The following is a 19,174-nucleotide window of genomic DNA, read 5'->3' on the forward strand; positions in this document are numbered from 1 at the left end:
TATATATATATATATGCATTTGACTACCGATTCTGGTGTGTTTACATCCCCGCAACTTAGCGGTTCGGCAAAAGAGACCAATATAATAAGTACTAGGCTTACAAAGAATAAGTCCTTAAAACAAATACCACAATTATTTTGCCTGACAGTCTTATGGTTGTGTCAACCATTGCCTTCAATATCTTTATTAAATAAGAACTTACTTGTGTTTTGGTGTACTTCCAAATTCTGAAGACTAATAAATGAACCTTCATTGGGATTTTTAAGTGGTGAATCTTCATCTTGAACCCGGCATGTTTTCTCAGATGAAAGAGGACATCTTGTTAGAGTGGTTGGCCCAACATTACAAATATCTTGACTGGGTAAAGTACAGGCAGATGATCTCTTCACATTAGTAAATTCCTTAAATAAAAACAGAATAACTAATAAACAAAAACAAAAAAGGGTTTCGCTCTAAATGTCAGATAACAGAAATAAGTGCAAGATAAAAGATAATACGATATGAAGTAATGTTTAGAAATAACTTACATGTATTAGTTTACCCGACTTTGAATCATTTTTCTGAATGTTCTCCATGCTTTTCCTGTAATAAAGACACGATATACAGCAACATGTTTATATTAGACGGAGACATACTGACTCATCAACGTTGTGCTACACAAACATCTTCTGCTAAGATGAAAGGAAAGGTTGACTTCAGCAGGAATTGAGCTCAGAACACAAAGAGCCGAAACAACTATCACAAGACATTTTTTTTTATAACACTCTAATAGTGCAATAGGCAGTCTTATAACTAACAATAATAATAACGATTTCAAATTTTGGCACAAGGCCAGTAATTTCAGGGGAGTGGGTAAGTCAATTACACTGATTCCAGTGTCCAACTGGTCCTTATTTTATTGACCCTGAAAGAGATGAAAGGCAAGGTCGACCTTAGCAGAATTTGAACTCAGAACATAAAGACAGACAAAATGCCACTAAGCGTTTTGCCAGGTATTTTAACAATTCTGCCAGCTCATCACCTTAATAATAATAATGATAATCCTTTCTACTGAATGCACAATACCTGAATTTTAGGAAGAGGGGCTAGTCAATTATATCAATCTTAGTACTAAGCTGGTACTTATTTTATCAACCCCAAAAGGATGAAAGGCAAAGTCAACCTCAGTGGAATTTGAACTCAGAACATACAGACAGATGAAATGCTGCTAAGCATTTTGCCTGGCATTTTAACGATTCTGCCAGCTTGCCACTTTGCTAATGATAATAATAACAGAGATCAAAAATACCGTTTTTGTTTTCTGTGTGTCTTTGTAATTCGTGAAGTTTTCCTGTGAAGAGATCTGCATGTGTTACTAACAGCAAAACGACCAAGGAAGCGTTGTCCTGTTTGTCCAGTCTTTGACACTGACATCTTAGAATGATTCAAGTGACAGACAATTACTTGTAATGGAAGAAGAAATACGTTTCTATTTCTGTCATTTTCATATCATTTCTGAAAAAAATAGAATTAGGGTTTTAGTAAGAATTTCTGACAAAGGTACGAGGGTTAAAGAGTAAAATCAATTTAACTGACTCTAGAATACAATTAATATTTATTGAAAGATGTTGATCTCAATGGCATTTGAACTGAGGCTGTAAAGTGATGTGACTAAATACTGTCAGGAATTTTACTTACCATTTTGCTGATTCCGTCATTCACCAACCTGAAATTAGATTTCAATAAGATTGTAATTAGAATGTATGTTTACAATATATACTTCAATAGTATGTTTCAAGTAGTTTGATCCCTGCTCATCATCATCATCAAATGCTATCACCATGGCTGGTAACTTCAACAAATGATGTATTGCAGACCAAGTCATTTGTATCACAAAACTCCAGTAGCCTTGTTCCCACCTCATTTCTGGAACCAAAGCCACAACCTCTCTGCACACCATAAAATCCATCGAGAGTGTTTCCCAACATGACCATTGAAGTCCCCCAGTCATGATGATAACACCATTGTCTCTTGTTGTGAAGGTAGTCTGCAGAAGGGATTCATAGAAACAGTCCCTCTGAACATCTGCTAATCTGATATGTGAAGCATATGCAGAGATAAATGCTACTGTTACATTAAACAAAATTATCCTTAACTTAATAATACTATCACATACAATCTGGCTACCTCAATCACCTTAGTCACCCATTTCTCCACCAGAAGAATACCTACACCACCTACTTTACCTCTGCTGCCCACCCAGAATTTGTGTGTGCTTCTGTCTCCTTGTATTTGATATTATATGATAGTTGTAAACAAGCATCACTGTGATACAAGTGGTGTCCTTCATTTCCAGTCTTCCATGAAAAGGCAACAAATTCCATTCCAATTCATGTGATCATGGAAAAATGGATGTTGAAACATTGCTGCTGCAGAACATCTTCCATCATTACTGATCTCTATTCACCCATCAAATGGACAAATACACATTAAAGTCACACCTAGTTTATGAGGAGTTACAGTACATCTACTATATTTGCTGTTCCCTGTTTCACTCCTATAAAGGAGCAATACTTGTCTTAGATACAACTTACTAATATCTACAGACCATTACAATTCTGTTTTGCCCCTACCTAAGAACAGTACATATCTTAGACTCACTGAGCATATTTATTGGAAGTTACAGTACAACCTCTATCATTGATACTTCCTAGCTTAGATACTATATTATCACTGGCACCATTAATTGTTTACATTATTTACATTTGACAGGTATTTGTTCTAATCTTGCTTGCTGTTAACACGTTTCAGCTGATATACTCTCTAGCCTTCATCAGGTGTCTTGGGGAAATTTCGAACCTGGGTTCTCATTCCTAAGGTATTTTTTAAATGTTATTACTATTATCATTATTATTATTTAGGTCACTGCCTGGAATCGAACTCGGAATCTTGGGGTTAGTAGCCTGCGCTCTTAACCACTACGCCATATGCCCATGTAAATAATATACATAATTCCTCATCTCTTAAATATAGAACTGTACCATTAATTGTTATTGAATTCTTTTAAAAGTTAGCCATTTGTATTCCCATTTCAGGGGCACCTTACTTTCAGAGTATTTTCCCATTATGCACCGGTTCGGCTGTATTAAATTCGACAAGCGCACAAACAAAATTATCCAGATGTTCACAGTAAAGGGCAATAACTCCAGGTTTCACTGCTTAAATTTGTGGAAACAAACCCAAAAGAAACACGTATCTCGGGAATCCGTGGTCCGATTTACATGAAACTTGTTTTATTCCATTTGTATTCACATTTCAGAGGTACCTTACTTTTAGGGTAGTTTGCCATTACGCGCCGGTTTGGCTGTATTTAATTATAGACACACAAGCAAGCAATCACAGTTTTAGTAGTATATAGTATATACTTTTAGTAGTATATAGTAGTATATTACAATATTTACTTGCCTCAATCTTCAATCGGCATTGAAATCCCGCTTGTAGTTAAACTGGCTAGTGTGCCTACAAAAGTGATCAGACAGTTGGCACATTTCCTGAAGTTAGTATTGCAGACCAGCAAGTCCTTTGCATCACAAAACTCCAGTGGCCTTTTTCCCTCTTTATTTCTGGAACCAAAGCCACAATCTCTAAGTACGCCAGAAACAGAGACAGATGGATACTTGTGAACGTAAAGTCCTTTCCAGGTGATGAATGTACAATTCAACATAGGTTAGAAGTTAGTAACTTCATACTTAGGGTTAGAAGAACCCAGGAACACAAACTGATGTGAAAAAGGTTATGGAAACTCAAGGACCCTTCAAATGATTAGAGATTTAGAGATATTCTAAATGAAGCATTTGATAAGAAGGAAGAGATAGTGACGTATGACATAGAGGACAACTGGAAGTTCTTACAAAATAATCTACTGAGGGTAACAGACTAAATCTGTGGTTGGAGCAAAGCTTCTGCCAGACCAAGGGTGACATGGTGGTGGAACAGTAAGGTCGACAGGGCCATAAAAGAGAAGAGAAGGTTTGGAAAGAATTGAAAAGTGGGGGTTGCAAAGAACCATATCAGGTAGCTAAACGGGAAGCTAGGCAACAGGTTTATTTAGCTAGGGCAGAAGCAGAAAGGAAGAATCACTGTTTTACAGCATGAAGATCAGACTTGAGGTGTTCCAGGTTGCTAGTTAGTACGTCAGAGAGATCTACCTTGCTTTCACACTCCATTTACCTCAAACGCAATCACCCTCCTCAGAACATGCCCATACCACCTCACTCCATTCGCCCTTGCCAACCATTCTACCGATTCCTCCGACCCCAGCATTCCCATCATATCCTCAGTCCTCCTCTTATCAAACACCTTCACTCCCACACATTTCTCTCCCCATTGCTAACCACAATATTTGCATCTACTGAGCATTTGTTTGCATCATCTTGTTGTACAGTTGAGTGACATGTCTAATGAAAGTGGCAGACTTACTAAGCAAACTGGAAGTATTTGGTTAATTTTGCCTTCTCCTATGCCATTATCTTGTTTTGATAGTGGGATGTGATTTGAGGGCGATTTCACTAATGTTTTTAGCAAATCCAGATGATTTAATTGTAGCCAGGGTTAATAAAATAGATTAACCCAGGACAATAAATCCCCCCATGCATTATACCTACTTCTTCCTCCTCCTCCGCAGGACGCCAACAGACAACCCAACCATGCCATCTTTCTCTTATACCCCAACCAGACGACTGTATCAACCCTCATAACGTTTTTATGTGGAATTTTCAGAAAAGTTTTGCCAATTTGTTCTCCACACGGGAATTCATACGATTATAAAAAAATATTTGTGTGTGTGTGTGTGATTTAAGGGCGATTTAGCTGTTATTTTTAGCACGTCTCACGATCACCTGATGCCTCTGATACCTTCCTTCATTTCTTTGCCACCCTGGCATGTATTGATGTTTCTCGATATTTTTCTCTCCACAAACACAATAAATGGAATGATGACGATGCACTCAAGGGTGGTCCATTGGCAGGATCTAAGCAAAAAATTCGGACTGTCCGTATTTTAAACTCTAATTTAAAGAGTGGAACTTTCAATGATTTATGGGGAGGTCGGAAGGGGTTTACAATTTTTTTTCGTTTTTTATTAATCGTATGAATTCCTATGTATAGAACATAAATACGCAAAAAGTTTTCTGAAAATTAAAAAAAAATGGAAAAGTTATAAGGGTTTATATGGGGTATTTAAACCAGAATTCCGCCACGTTCTGTACTGAGGTGGTGGAGGATTATTATTTACGTAGATTCGATAAGTTTATTCCGAAAAGGTTTCTGGATAATCTCCGTAAGATTTGTTACTGAAACATCATTCAAAGATAGGAGAGTATTGTAATTCGCTTGAAACATTGTGCATTGTTTGAAAAGAATAAAAAGTTTAGAATGGGGTCCAGATGGACTATACGTAATCTGAACCTTTCCCCACTTATTTTTTTTTTTTTACGGAATCCCACGTTTTAGGCTATGGAGATTCCGATTCTGAAAAAAAATTTTCAAAATTTTGATTCCCCCACCCCCCGGTTTTTATATAGATCCACAGAGTAAACCTAACCCTAACTCAAACCCTTCAGATCTTCCATTTTTTGTTTTATAGTAATTGTAATTCCGAAATATCATCGGACTATAGATAACCAAATTACAACAGGTATATAGTCCATTTTTTTGTTTTATAGTGCATTGTTGTACCATTCTAAACTTTTTATTCTTTATCATTCAAAGAAATACGACCCGTTCGAAGCCAACGAAGTTTTCATTTATAAACGTTTTTCCCTGCTTCATACGTAAGATGTTGTTTATGGTAGGTGGATCTTAGAACACGTTTTTAGTGTTAAAAGAAAATAGGAAAAGAAAAAGAGACAAAATACCTTTTAAGAACAGGAAGTCAACATGGCTATTTGGCAGCCTTAATCCCTTTCGTTAAATATTCCATAACATTATGGAGACATTGAGAATTATAGTAAAATAAGCAGACGTCAAGTTCGTTGCTTTTTTTTTTTTCAAACGTCGTGTCAAACACTTTCAATGGTTGAAAACTATATTTGCGCGCGCAGCTTGTCACAGCCGGGTGGTGGAGGCGGCTTCACAGCTGGTTGTCAGACTTGCTAGAACTAACAACCAAATTATTATTTCTTTCTAATTATGCACTACTGTCTTAAAACAAGAAAGAGCACATTAGATAGTATGCATTTAGATACATATATACACTAAGGTTGAAAAGTGAAAGAAAAAAAGTGGGACAGTCACGATTAGAATGTTTGTGATCATCGGTTTGTTCGGACAAGGTTGAGAACTCTTCCTGCTAGAAATAGCAGTCACATCTCGTTCGAATCACACATTATTGTCTTAAAACAGACAAATACATAGAAGATAACGTAATGCCTGATGTAAAAAGACAGTCATGGACGGTATGCCTTTAATCATAGGTTTACTCGATTAGGACTGATCTGGGGTTAAATCTTTTAACTTTCACATGTTTCAGTCATTAGACTGCGGCCATGCTGGAGCACCGCCTTGAAGAATTTTTAGTACTTATTTTTTTCGTTAAGCCTGGTACTTATTATATCAAACCCTTTTGCCGAAGCGCTAGCAACGGGGGATGTAAACACACCAACACCGGTTGTCAAGCGGTGGCGGGGGACAAATACAGACACGAAAACACACACACATGCACACACTCACACATACATACATACATACATACATACCTATACATGGATCTTTTCAATCTGACCGACAGATTTTTTAATTAATTTTTTTTAACTAAACACTTTGAAACTTCAGATACTGGTTAAAATGTGTCACATAGAACACGGTTTACTCTTAACGTTGTTGACAAAATTTTGTCTTGTCACCCAGTTTCATACTAAAGGAAGTAAGGTAAGCTTTCTTCACAAAATCTGTGATTTTATTTCACTGCCTAATCCAGAAATAAGCAGAAGACATCGGGGCTATTTTTACATTCTCTTCTCTCACAACTGGCTATATTTCTGAAACACAAAACATATTCAAGCCAGTTGTCACCTTGGAAAAGCGTTTTCAGAATAGTCAACAGCTATTAAGCAAGCAAATGCAGATTTCTGATGACAAAGTTCCATAAAGTCACACTTACCAGTCACACTTAATTAAGCAGAGCGTGCACATATCTGCAGATAAATTCTGCAAATATGAGACATGTATGGTGTCAAGGACCAAAAAATATGTTCTTTCTCAACATCTAATTGTATAAAGGACATTTCTATCATCATCATGACGTTTGAAACTGGTCAGGTTGAAAATAGTGAAAGTTGCTCAATTTAATGCTTATCATTTACTGAAGGTACTTAAATTATGACTTTTGTTTTCACTTTTGTAGATGCATTCACTTTAAATGACATTGAAAAACTATATTTTCAAAGTTAAGTCATGCTCCATACATGGGTTCGCATTTGATGAAGTCAAATCTATCCTTAGAAATGGTGACAATACTAGGAATGTTGAGAAATGGACATCTAAGTTTGTGGAAAATCTTAACGTGATATATTTGTTAGTAGAAGGTATCATTGCAAATATTTAGGCAAACTTTATATTTCCAGAAGAAGTATAGAAATATTAAAAATGCTATCTTGCAGCAAGATAACTATGTTGCAGTGAGTAAAAATTAGTTTTGTGATTGAATCATTTGTTGAAATTTCTAATAATAAAAGAACCTTGTAAAACACATTTTGATTTTTTTTTAAATATATTAAAATTGGAATTTATAAAAATTTTCTAGACAGTGTAAATTTTAATAATTTTTTCTTTTAGTACTTCAAATTAGTTAATAAGCAGCTTTCTTTATTATAGTATAGATGCTAGGAAAATATGGTAAGTGGTGTTAATGAGTCTAGTCTGCATAGCCTGTGTATCAAATTTGAATGCATATGAAAAGTGAAGTAATGCAGTGTGAACTGTCACCAGTTGCAACATGCAACAGACACAGTATTGGGAATGAGAGCTTCTGGTTGACACTGATCTGGAAATAATCGCTGAATATACAGATACAAGGGTACATGTGTGGTCTTGAATATATGCATGCATATGTGTTGCAACATTGTTTAAGCCAGAGGAAAATGCAGAGAAAGTTGTGTGCCTGAAGAAAAAACATTCGTGTGAAATACAGGTAGGAAAAAATCAGAAAAAGGCAAGAAGAAAATGTGATGTGAAAACAAAAGTAGGGAGAAAGACACTATAGATGCTTGCTTTCACATGAATTGAACAACATTGGTTGTATGCGAGTCTGCAGATCATGAATGAAGGTGGATTGCAAGCAGTTGAACAATGCTATCTTGCAATATTTATATATATGTTACCAAATAGTCAACATAGAAAAGAATGTACAAAAAAGGCAAAGAGAAAATTTTGATATTCATGTTGCTGTATGTAAAGAACAGTATTTATGTTAAAAAAAAGTGCATGCATGCAAACAAAGCAATAATAATAATAATAATAATAATTGATAAATAAAAAGCAAGCAGTCAAGGTTTGATTCTCTGTAGAGGAATGCTTGCCACTTTTTAATAGCAGTGCCCCAGCATGGCCACAGCTCTTGAGTTAAAACTAGTAAAGAAAACAAAACAAAACAAAAAAGGAAAAAAGGCAAGCAATGCAAAAAAAAACAAAATAAAAACAACTTGTCCATATACAAAATGTCATCAAGAATTGGTGCTGAAATGGAAAATTTTAAGGATAGGACACAAAAAGTTTATGAAGAATCTATGGTGTCCACATAAACAATTGTCTGATTCTGTAGTTGTGGACATGAGATGCAGGTTGTGTGCTGCTTTCAAGTCATTTTCTAGGCTAGGCTTTCATATATTCAGCATTGCCTTTCCATTAACTTTATGGATGAATTAAAAGCTATCTTAGCCTAGAACTAAACTTAAATGGATGTTTCTTGAATCAGCAATATTATCTAACATCAACTGACTACTTCAAGCCATGAAGAATTCATTAAGCATTTATAACAAAAAAGTTCAGTTATTTTCAATCAAAATTCAGCAAATTCTTTTTGTGATGGCCCACTTTTTTCTCATTTTTACATTTACCTATAGCTCATTCATATATTATGTATATGCAAGGATAAAAATATCCTTGCATATCCCCCACATCCATTACTGGCAATGTTTATGTGAGCAAAAATCAAACAGATCATTGCATGGAGGCGATGACAAATAACCAAGACTTTTGGTGATTTGCAGTGCTTGAGAAGATATGTCAAGCTATGTGAAATCATAGTTGTGACCAGTGCTGGTGACACATAAAAAGCACCCATGCCAGTGACTCATAATAGATATCCAGTACATTCTGTGGAGTGGTTGGTGTTAGGAAAGGCATCCAGGTGTAAAAGCCAAGCCAAATCAGACTGGAGCCTGGTGCAACTCTCCGGCTTACCAATTCCAGTCAAACTGTCTAACCCATGCTAGCATAGAAAAACAGATGCTAAATGAGGTTGATGATGATGGTGATTACATAGACTACTGATAACCTATCAACTACTCAATGGACCACAAGTACATAGAATTTGAAGAACATTTAGAGGTGTAAGTCCTTCAGAGAACACTTCAGTGGCCTAATTGTGTACCACAACCTAATAGTTACCAACACTGATTGAGCTCATTCTGCACAATAATTTTTCTTTACATCTCTTTGACATTTGCTGAGATGGTCCTTTCTGGTTTTAAAACAGAATTTGTAAACTAGTACATTCTGTCATAATCCTTGGGTGCCCTTCTAAAAACTCTTCTTATTAAGAGCACAAGTTTAGTGCCAATTACCTGGTTACCAATGATGCAGAAGAAAGCTAGAGTTTCAACTGATTGGTCAGCACTTTTCAACTGTTTACATTTGGTCAGACTCAACAGGTTCATGATTGTGTCGCTCCAGACTATGAATTAAAGCTAAACCAAGAATACCTCCATGTGTCCTTGAACATATGAATTATCTCCTATTTCATTAATATACGAATAGCATTTAATAGTCATATCACAAAATAGTACTAAGTTTAAAGATCTTTCTTACATCATCACCAACATCTACACGTTAATACAATAGCACCTTTATACCTACCTGCATTGTTATGCTCCAGACTATGGAATGAAATTCAAGATATAAAATTTAGATTGCTCATAGGACAACTTATGGATAAAATATGGAACCAAATTTAAAACAAACTATTTGAGATATGACATTTATAACAACTAAAGTAAAAAAATATTCCAAGATACCTCATTACAGTTGTTTAAAAAATTCAGCGACTGATTGACGCAATGATGTATATTATGCAAACAGGTACACAAATCTTTGAAACAGTCATAAAGAACTATCTTGGCGTATTATTGCTATCTTTATGGTTATGTTTAGGTAACATCTTTTGTTAACAATATAACACTGTATATACGTGTTTGTCCCTCTTTTCTCTTTTCATTACATCCTCGAGCTATACTATTCTTATTGCCAACTGTTGTACTGTGGAATTATTTTTGGTCTGATTAGGGAGTTGGATTTTGAGAGTTTTTGACCTTTCCAAGAATTAATTTAATGTTCATCTATTGTACACTTATACTAGCATCTTCTCACTCTTTTGTTAAAACAAAATAATTCTTTAACAAAATAATTCTAAATATCCATTTCGAAGATATCATACTTACTATTCTCAGTGAAATCAATGAGATTCATGGATTCACTACTCTACAGCATACACAATGTAATTTAAACTTCAATAATTTGAAAGAATTTCAGAATCGATTGCTTAAATGGCTGGTCTAAGGGAGATAATCAACAAAGTTATGCCCCTTAGAAACATCGCTTGCACACGTGCTTCCCAAACATTTTTTATTCATAAACTCCTTTGATTCCTATTTTACTCAAATGGACCCTCTCAGTCATTCGATGTTTAAAAAAAATCATAGTGTAGTTTTATAATTAAATATTAGGAATTTTATTTTTTTTAAATTGTTAAAATATCTTGAGTATTTTAGAAGTATAAGCAATTTATTGCAGATAAATTTTAACAAAATCTTATATGGACCCTGGTTGAGAACCATTGGTCTACACTCGTACACAGCTGGAAGTTCACATTACACTGTCATACGAAGTAAAGAGAGAATTCTGGTGTCCATCTAATGTCACTATAAAGAAAATGCTTTCCTATGGACATGAAATTGTAGAGGTAAAGTCTCAATCTATTATCAGACTGCTTTTCATTCCACTACATCTGTTTACCTACAGATCATACAGGTCGTACTGTATGGAGTTTCAACCTTTATTTTTCTACGGACTGAGCATGGCCATTTCCTCTGATGATATCAGAGTCCTGTCTCCTTTCCTTCTTATAAAAATTTTAATCTCCACTAAGTTTACTCTGAGCCCTCTTCATTCAAGGTTTTGTTTCCCTAAATCAGTGGTTCTCGACCATTTTTTTACCTATGGACCTCTTTGTTTGCTATTTTATTCTGGTGAACCCCTTAGCCATTCAATGTTTAAAACCTAATTTTACAGATACTTTTTCTCAAAATTCCTATTGTGCTATTCACTCTTTCACTTGTATAGGTTGAATTATGTAAAATGTTAGAGAAAGAAACCAAGCTATTTCTTTGCAATACACACATTTAAATCAAAACTTTTCATGGATCCTTAAAATAACACTGTGAATCCCCAATTTACTAGTTTGGCAGCATGGACCCTCAGGGGTCATATGGATCCTGGTTGAGAACAACAGCTCTAAATCTTCCAGTCTCTTCAGTAAGAATTCGGTTATCAGCACGTATATGAGACATTTTGGCCCTGCCCTTTGACATCACTGATTCAATGCTGATTTACTTGACATTATATATTTTTTTCTTGAGACCTTTTGGCACCATGAAAATTTAGTTCTTATTCTAGTTGATCACAGACTTTCTCTCTCTCATTTTTATTTATGCACATGCATTTTCCTTATGTGTATATTAAGAGGGGACATATTTGTAGCAATTCAGGGTCATTTAATACAATTCAACATTTTTCTCTCTTCCTCTCTGTTTATGTGTGTGTGTGAGCATCCCATATAAAAAGCATTGGTGTGGGAGCTGGTGCCACATAAAAAGCAGTGGTGCTGATACCACATAAAAAGCAGCCAGTACGCTTTGTAAAGAGGTTGGTATTAGGAAGGGCATCTAGCTGTAGAAACCAAGCCAAAACAGACTATGGAACCAGGTATGGCCCCTGGCCTTGCCAGTTCCTGTTAAGCCATTGAACCCATACTAACATGGATAGCAGATGTTAATTGTTGATGATGATGATGTATGAAAAAAGGGGTAAGTATTTATGTCAACTGGATTCCATTAATAAACAGTAACCTCTCTCACTCACTCTATCTGTATGTATATATTTATGCATTTGTGTATGTGTACCCCCCCCCCCCCGTCACCAAAAAAGGAAAAACAAATCGTCAAAGCAAGTTCACTGTTGGTCAGCCATACCAAATTATTAGTGTTCAAACAGCCACACCTAATCATCTCATTCCGCCTCAGCACATAGGAGCTCCCACTGGCAACCAGTCTTAAATCCCACTGTTATGGCTTGGAAGACAATAATAGCTATGAGGAGCTATGAACAGTGCTTTGGAAGACATTTACTTACACTCCAAATTTGCTTGCTCAACGCCTTTGTAGGTGCAGGCATGGCTGCGTAGTAAAGAAGTTTGCTACCCAACCATATGGTTTCGTGTTCAGTCCTACTACGTGGCACCTTGGGCAAGTTTCTACTAATATAGCCCCAGATTAAACAAAACCTTGGGAGTGAATTTAGTAGGTAGAAACTAGAAGAAGCCTGTTGTGTGTGTGTATATATATATATATATATATATATATATATACATATATATCATCATCATCATCATCATCATCGTTTAACGTCCGCTTTCCATGCTAGCATGGGTTGGACGATTTGACTGAGGACTGGTGCAACCAGGCTCCAATCTAATTTGGCAGAGTTTCTACAGCTGGATGCCCTTCCTAACGCCAACCACTCAGAGAGTGTAGTGGGTGCTTTTACGTGTCACCCGCTATGTGTATATATATATATATACATACATATGTATGTAATCATCATCATTTTAATGTCCACTTTTCTAAGTTTGCATAGGTCAGATGGAGTTTATTGAGACAGTTACAGGGACATAATTGCACCAACACTGGATCTCAAGCAGTGGTGGGGGACAAACACAGACACACATATGTGACAGGCTTCTTTCAGTTTCAATGTACCAAATCCACCCGCAAGGCTTTGGTTGGTCAAGGCTGTAATAGAAGACGCTTGCCCAAGGTGTCACACAGTAGAACACAACCCAGAACCATGTGGTTGGGAAGCGAACTTTTTACCACACAGCCATGCTTGTACCTAGATAAAGTGTTAATGTGGATTTTAAAATTTATGAAAGAGGATAATTAAAATCACAAGCACCTCTTTCATGTGCACACTCTTCTCATACTCCTTATAATCACTGTTAAACACTGTTTAAATGTAAACACATATTTAGTGTTTCAATCCTGAGTCAATCACCTTGTCAAATTTAATTTATAGTTAACTCTATTCTCAATTTTTATCTTCATCATCATTTAAAATCTGTTTTCCATGCTAGCATGGGTTAGACAGTTTGACCGGAGCTGGTGAATCAGAAAGCTGCACCAGGCTACAGATGTCTGTTTTGACAAGGTTTCAGCAGCTGGATGCCCTTTCTAATCCCAACAACTTTACAGAATGTACCAGGTGTCTTTTACGTGTCGCCAGTAACAGGTGCTCTTTTACATGTCACCAGCACAGGTGCCTTTTCTGTGTCAATAATTCTCTACAAAGGAGTTTTTTCTATGTAAAATTATATGAAACATTAAATTATAACTTATAGCACAAGGAGGTAACAAGTACGTTGGTAAGAAACATAATCCATCAGCTCCCTCCATCAATTCCAGTCAACAACCAACTTTACATTCATTTCTCACCATTTTCTTCTTTCTCCAATCTTTGATGTTACTCAACCACCCTCATTGTGGGTTTTTCTATACCTGTTTTAATTGGGGTTTATCCATCCATGACTATATTCGCTAGAGGCACAGTTTCATGTTATATGACTGAGCCACTTATTATCAGCACCAAATTTAGACAGAAAAGACAAACAGATACAAAGTTTTATTAAAAAAAAAAAATTACAAAAAAAAAGAACATTCAAATATTTAAGAAGCAATCATCAGGTCCCAACCTTTGATAGTAGCAGCTGGCCATTTATTTCGGTGTTCTTAAAATCCCTGGTGAAAGATGCTCAGTAATTCAATATTTTTACTAATTATAAGGCATAGAATTGGCAGAATCATTAGCATGCTGGGGAAAATGCTTTGTGGTATTTCATGTCTTTATGTTAAGAAGGTGCATGCAAAATTCAGCCAAGGTTGACTTTGCCTTTCATCAATTCAGGGTCAATAAAATAAGTACTAATCGAGTACTGAGGTTCAATGTAATCAACTTACCGATGACCCCGAAATTGCTGGCCTTGTGCCAAAATTTTAAATCAATATTTTTACTAATTATGTTCCATATTTGACCATGAGTAAGAGTGTGTGGCAGCAGCTTAACTTTTGAGAAACTGAAAAGGAAAGGAGGTGGCAGTCATTATTGGAGAGGAGGGAGGAGGAGCCGAGGATTGTTAATGTAAAAAGATAATGGTTAGAATATGTAAGACTGTTTTTATTAAATAAAAACAATAGTTTTCGAGAAGGTTTCAATATATTAGGTTTATATATTTAAGAAAACAGAAAAGTAAAAAGAAAAAAAAATATAAGAGGCAGCAGCAGGCAGTAGCATGACCATTCCTTGAAGTTCTGGAAATGAGTAGTGGAAGGATCTTGCAGATGGTGTTCAGTGTGGAGAAAAGCCAGGCATGTCTCATTCAACAGGAATAACAAGAGAATTTTGATCTTGTGGGTCGCTTGTGTTGGCAACTGTACAATACTGCTCTGGTAAACAGAACAGATCATTTATCAGCATCTAGCAACAACAATGGCAACAACTACAACAGCTACAACAACAATGGTTACAACAGCAGCAAGAACAACAATGCAATGGCAATTCTGCAACAATTATGAATAATTCATTAAATTCATTGAGGGAAATTTTTTTTCTAATGATTTAAAACGATTAAAAGAAAAGTACGTGTAACTTACGTGAGGCAATTAATAAATCATAAAATGAGACAACTAGTGTTGCTGTTGTTGATCAAGCATACCTATCTATAATCAATGGCAGTTCAATCAGGACCAGCCTCTCTTTTCCCCAGGCACAGAATACTAAAGTCTGCATTTTCCAATGTGTTCTTTTCTAACATTATAAGTTGCCCTTCATCCTTTCAGGGTCAATAAATTAAGTACCAGTTGAAGACTGGAGTTGATGTGATTGACTTTCTCCTCCCCTAAAATTTCAGGTTTTGTGTCTATAGTAGAAAGGATTATTATTATTATTATTATTATTATTATGATGAAAGCAGTGAACCGGCAGAATCGTTAGCATGCCAGGCAAAATGTTTAGCAGTATTTCATCTGCCGCTATGTTTTAAATCCAACTTCTGGCAATGTCAACTTTGCCTTCCATCCTTTTGGGGTCAGTAAAACAAGTACCACTTGTGGCAAAATTTGAAACCATTATTACCTCTGCCTTAGCGAAGGCAGAGGTATTGTTTTCAGTCATGTTTGTTAGTTTGTTTGTTTGTTAGTCCGTTGACAAGATATCTCTAGGACTGCTGGAATGATTTGGATGAAACTTTCAGGGATGTTTGGCACGAACTGATTAGATTTTGAGATCAATCCAGTACCGGACAAGAATTCTGAATTATTTTTCGTTTTTTTACTTAATTTTTGAGAGCGGTCAGATTCATTTTTAGTATTCTTGTTTGTGAGAGCAATTTAGTTTATTTCAGATATACTCACTTTAAAAATCATCTCTGGCTAATCGTTGAGAGGACATTGGTGTTGCCTTGGCGGAAGATTGCACTCTCTGAGTGCTCTTGTTATTATCATTATGGCCAGGCAAGCTGGCAGAACTGTTAGCATGCCAGGCAAAATGCTTAGTGGCATTTCATTCATCTGCATATTCTGAGTTCAAATTCCACCAAGGTCGACTTTGCCTTTCATCCTTTCAGAGTCAATAAATTAAATACCAGTAAAATACTGAGGTTGATGTAATCGACTAGTCCCCTCCCCCAAAAACTTCAGGCCTCGTACCTTTAGTAGAAAGGATAATTATTATTATTATTATGGCTGGGTCATCTGGCAGAAATGTTAGTATTCTGGGCAAAATGTTAAGCGGCATTTTGTCCAACTGCACATTCTGAGTTCAAATTCAGTCAATGTTAATTTTGCCTTTCATCCTTTTGGGGTTGATAAAAGAAGTACTGGGGTCAATGTAATCGACTTACCCCTTCCTCCAAAATTGCTGGCCTTGTGCCAACATTTAAAACCATTATTATTATGGCTGGGTTCCAACCTGGGCCACAGCAACAAAGTCCATCTGCCAAATTTCTCGGTCCATCATCACTGCCTCATGATCCTTGGAACATTCCAGGCCAGTATCTGTGATCAAGTTGTTGATGTGTGACGATTTTCCTCCTCTTGCATCACTATGAAGTGGGTTCAGGGTAGTACACACACTGACTAGATGATAGCAGCCATCTTTGCCTGACCTTCTAATATGATAAAGTTGTGACTGTGGGAGACTTGGTTGCTATTTGATGCAGGCCAAGCAAGCATACACAGATTCCGTATATAGACACAATTGTCAGAAGGTGTTTACATGATGTAATTGTATGACAGTTGTATGTTGGTTGCATGAGACAGCTAGACTAAAGAAAGGAAAAAATTGACTGTCGAGAGCTGGAAACATTCCATGCAGCCTTTTATCCTTCAACGTTTTCACTCCTTATATAATATTTTGTCTATCCAAACAACTGGTTGTTTATTTGTTTAACAATTTCTGTCTATCAGTCTATCTCCTTCAATTTAAACGGAGTTGATGTAGATAGGCTTTATGAGCATACTACAACTTTATAACTCTTGGAAACGCTTAAATACTAAAAGACTGTGTCACAACTGGATTCTGTGGGAGAGATTTTTGAGCATTAATGAGAGAGAGAGGGATAAAGGCAAAATGAGATAATGAAATAGTTTGGAAGCATAGGAAGAAGTTGTTGTGAAAGAAATTGAAGTGATTATAGTAAATGTAGTAAAACAAAAGGGAATAGAAGAACAACAGAATGGCTGAATGTTTAGTTAGGAGAATTGCTGGTTATATTAGTTCACAGAATATTTTCATAGAAACACTGAACTGTTTGCCAAAAACAATTCAGATAGTAAAACTGAGCAGAGCCTCAAATAGTTTCCTGCGCAGTCTCAAAGACTAACAGCCCTTATTGGAGACAATTTCTCTGTAACTACACAACATCTTCAATATAGTAGCCAAATTCCTTTTAATAAACACTTTTTATTTTTTTATAAAGATGAAGTATAATACAATTTTAGTTCAAAATTTTTGGCAATGTATTTATAACAAAATACAACCCCAATTTGGAAACAGCATATCCAACATAATAAGGGTAAAAAGTAAAGACCCCCTTCAGTCATGAATGATCATGGGGTTGCACCTAGAGAGATACCCTCTGAGGCACAAGTCCGGGCAAAGTTGTTTATGGAAAACCAGCAGTTGCCCATGCATACCAACCTGCCCTCTCCACACTGATGTTATCCAAAGGAAAGGCAAAGGCTGATACAGTTTGGCACCAGTGATGTCGCCAACTCATTTCTACAGATGAGTGAACTGGAGCAATGTGAAATAAAGTGTCTTGCTGAAGAACACAACGCACAGCCTGGTCTAGGAATCGAACTCACTACCTCATGATTGTGAGCCAAGCACTCTAACCACTGAGCCATATTCCTTCACTTCCACCATAAAGATGACAAAACAGTCACAGATTGGACATAACCATTATGCTTTGTGTTATAGAAACTCAAGCAGGGCTGACAAACTCAACAACAGCAACAGTTATTACATTCACAAACATTTATAGTCAAAAGATTATTAACCCTTTAGCATTTAAACTAGCCAAATCAGGCTCAAATATTCTACTGTCTTATGTTCAAACTGGCAAGATCTGGCCTCTCACACCAATCCTATAATGTCATTCTAAAACAAACAATTACATCATCGAAATCTTGAAGCTACAAGATAATGCATGAGTAACTCAAAACAATATTAATAAATAAGCATCATATCTGACAGAGTAATATGAATGCTAAAGGGTTAAATTCTGCACAAATATTCAACAGTTGAAGCTATCATGAAGTTAATACTACAAAAAGAAAAAAGAAAAAAAAGACTTTGGTATATAACCCACCAAGAGTATATAAACCTACCAAGAATACAAACACCATAGTAGACATCCATCAGGGGAATCCATTTGGAATACAGCAACCCAGTACATACATTGATATGGAGACAAAAAAAAGTTAACACTTCAATAATGAACAAAAAATTAAAGCACTCAGCAAAACAAAGCCTTATTTATTTAAGGAACTTTTATTTTCAATATTTGATATAGATGCAATGGAGGTTACCTAGAAAAGGTGGAGAAAGTGTTGAGGCACAGGGAGAACAAAACAGACTCTCTAAGGAGAAGAAATGGATCAAACTAGAAGGTAAGCATGTTGAAACACGTAGATTCTGTGAAAGGCTGACAACCAGATTCCAATGCTCTGGGTTAGCAAGCTGAAGCAAGAATAGAAAGAATGGAACAGATGGGGGGAAAAGATGAGATCGAGGGAAAAAAACAAACAAGGAAACTGCAGTATATTGGTGCAAAATTTTGGTGCAGCATTGTTGAGCAGCAGACTTCTTTAAATTGTTCAAGAATTATCTGTCAAACCCTTGTTGGTTTCTTCTACAGTTATGCTGTTTCTCGCTAGAAAAATCATAGGCAGTTGTGTATGTAACTCACATGAAGCGCAATGAGGCAGACTACACAATTCAATCACCAACATCTGCGACAACATTTTCACACAGCATCAAATGGAAGAGAGCAAAAGTACCATGCCAGAAAAAAAAAAAAAAAAAAAA

At 36.1% G+C, this 19,174-nt stretch overlaps 2 protein-coding genes across 12 annotated transcripts in view; both read right to left on the reverse strand.

Annotated features, from left to right (window-relative positions):
* Positions 1-6,480, reverse strand: part of LOC106882398 (DNA polymerase theta) — a 56,130-nt gene extending 49,650 nt beyond the window's left edge. The window contains exons 1-5 of the mRNA XM_052976522.1: positions 5,896-6,480; positions 1,679-1,706; positions 1,290-1,495; positions 529-583; positions 204-402 (exon numbers count right to left, since the gene is read on the reverse strand). Of these exons, the coding sequence (XP_052832482.1) occupies positions 204-402; positions 529-583; positions 1,290-1,414 (379 nt within the window). The 5' untranslated portion in view covers positions 1,415-1,495; positions 1,679-1,706; positions 5,896-6,480. The remainder of the gene's footprint in view (positions 1-203; positions 403-528; positions 584-1,289; positions 1,496-1,678; positions 1,707-5,895) is intronic.
* A 7,793-nt stretch (positions 6,481-14,273) lies between these two features.
* LOC106882402 (transmembrane protein 8B) overlaps positions 14,274-19,174 on the reverse strand; it is an 81,700-nt gene continuing 76,799 nt past the window's right edge. For 5 of the 11 annotated variants that reach the window (XR_008266707.1, XM_052976394.1, XM_052976393.1 and 2 more), the window contains one exon: positions 14,782-15,030. Coding sequence is in view for 8 of the 11 variants with exons in the window: in XM_052976394.1 (XP_052832354.1) it covers positions 14,960-15,030 (71 nt within the window). In the remaining 3 variants the exon portion in view is untranslated. The other 6 variants (XR_008266709.1, XM_052976395.1, XR_008266708.1 and 3 more) reach the window with 4 other exon arrangements.

Source organism: Octopus bimaculoides, chromosome 24 (genome assembly GCF_001194135.2).
Source record: "Octopus bimaculoides isolate UCB-OBI-ISO-001 chromosome 24, ASM119413v2, whole genome shotgun sequence".
In the NCBI taxonomy this organism is placed as follows: Eukaryota; Metazoa; Mollusca; class Cephalopoda; order Octopoda; family Octopodidae; genus Octopus; species Octopus bimaculoides.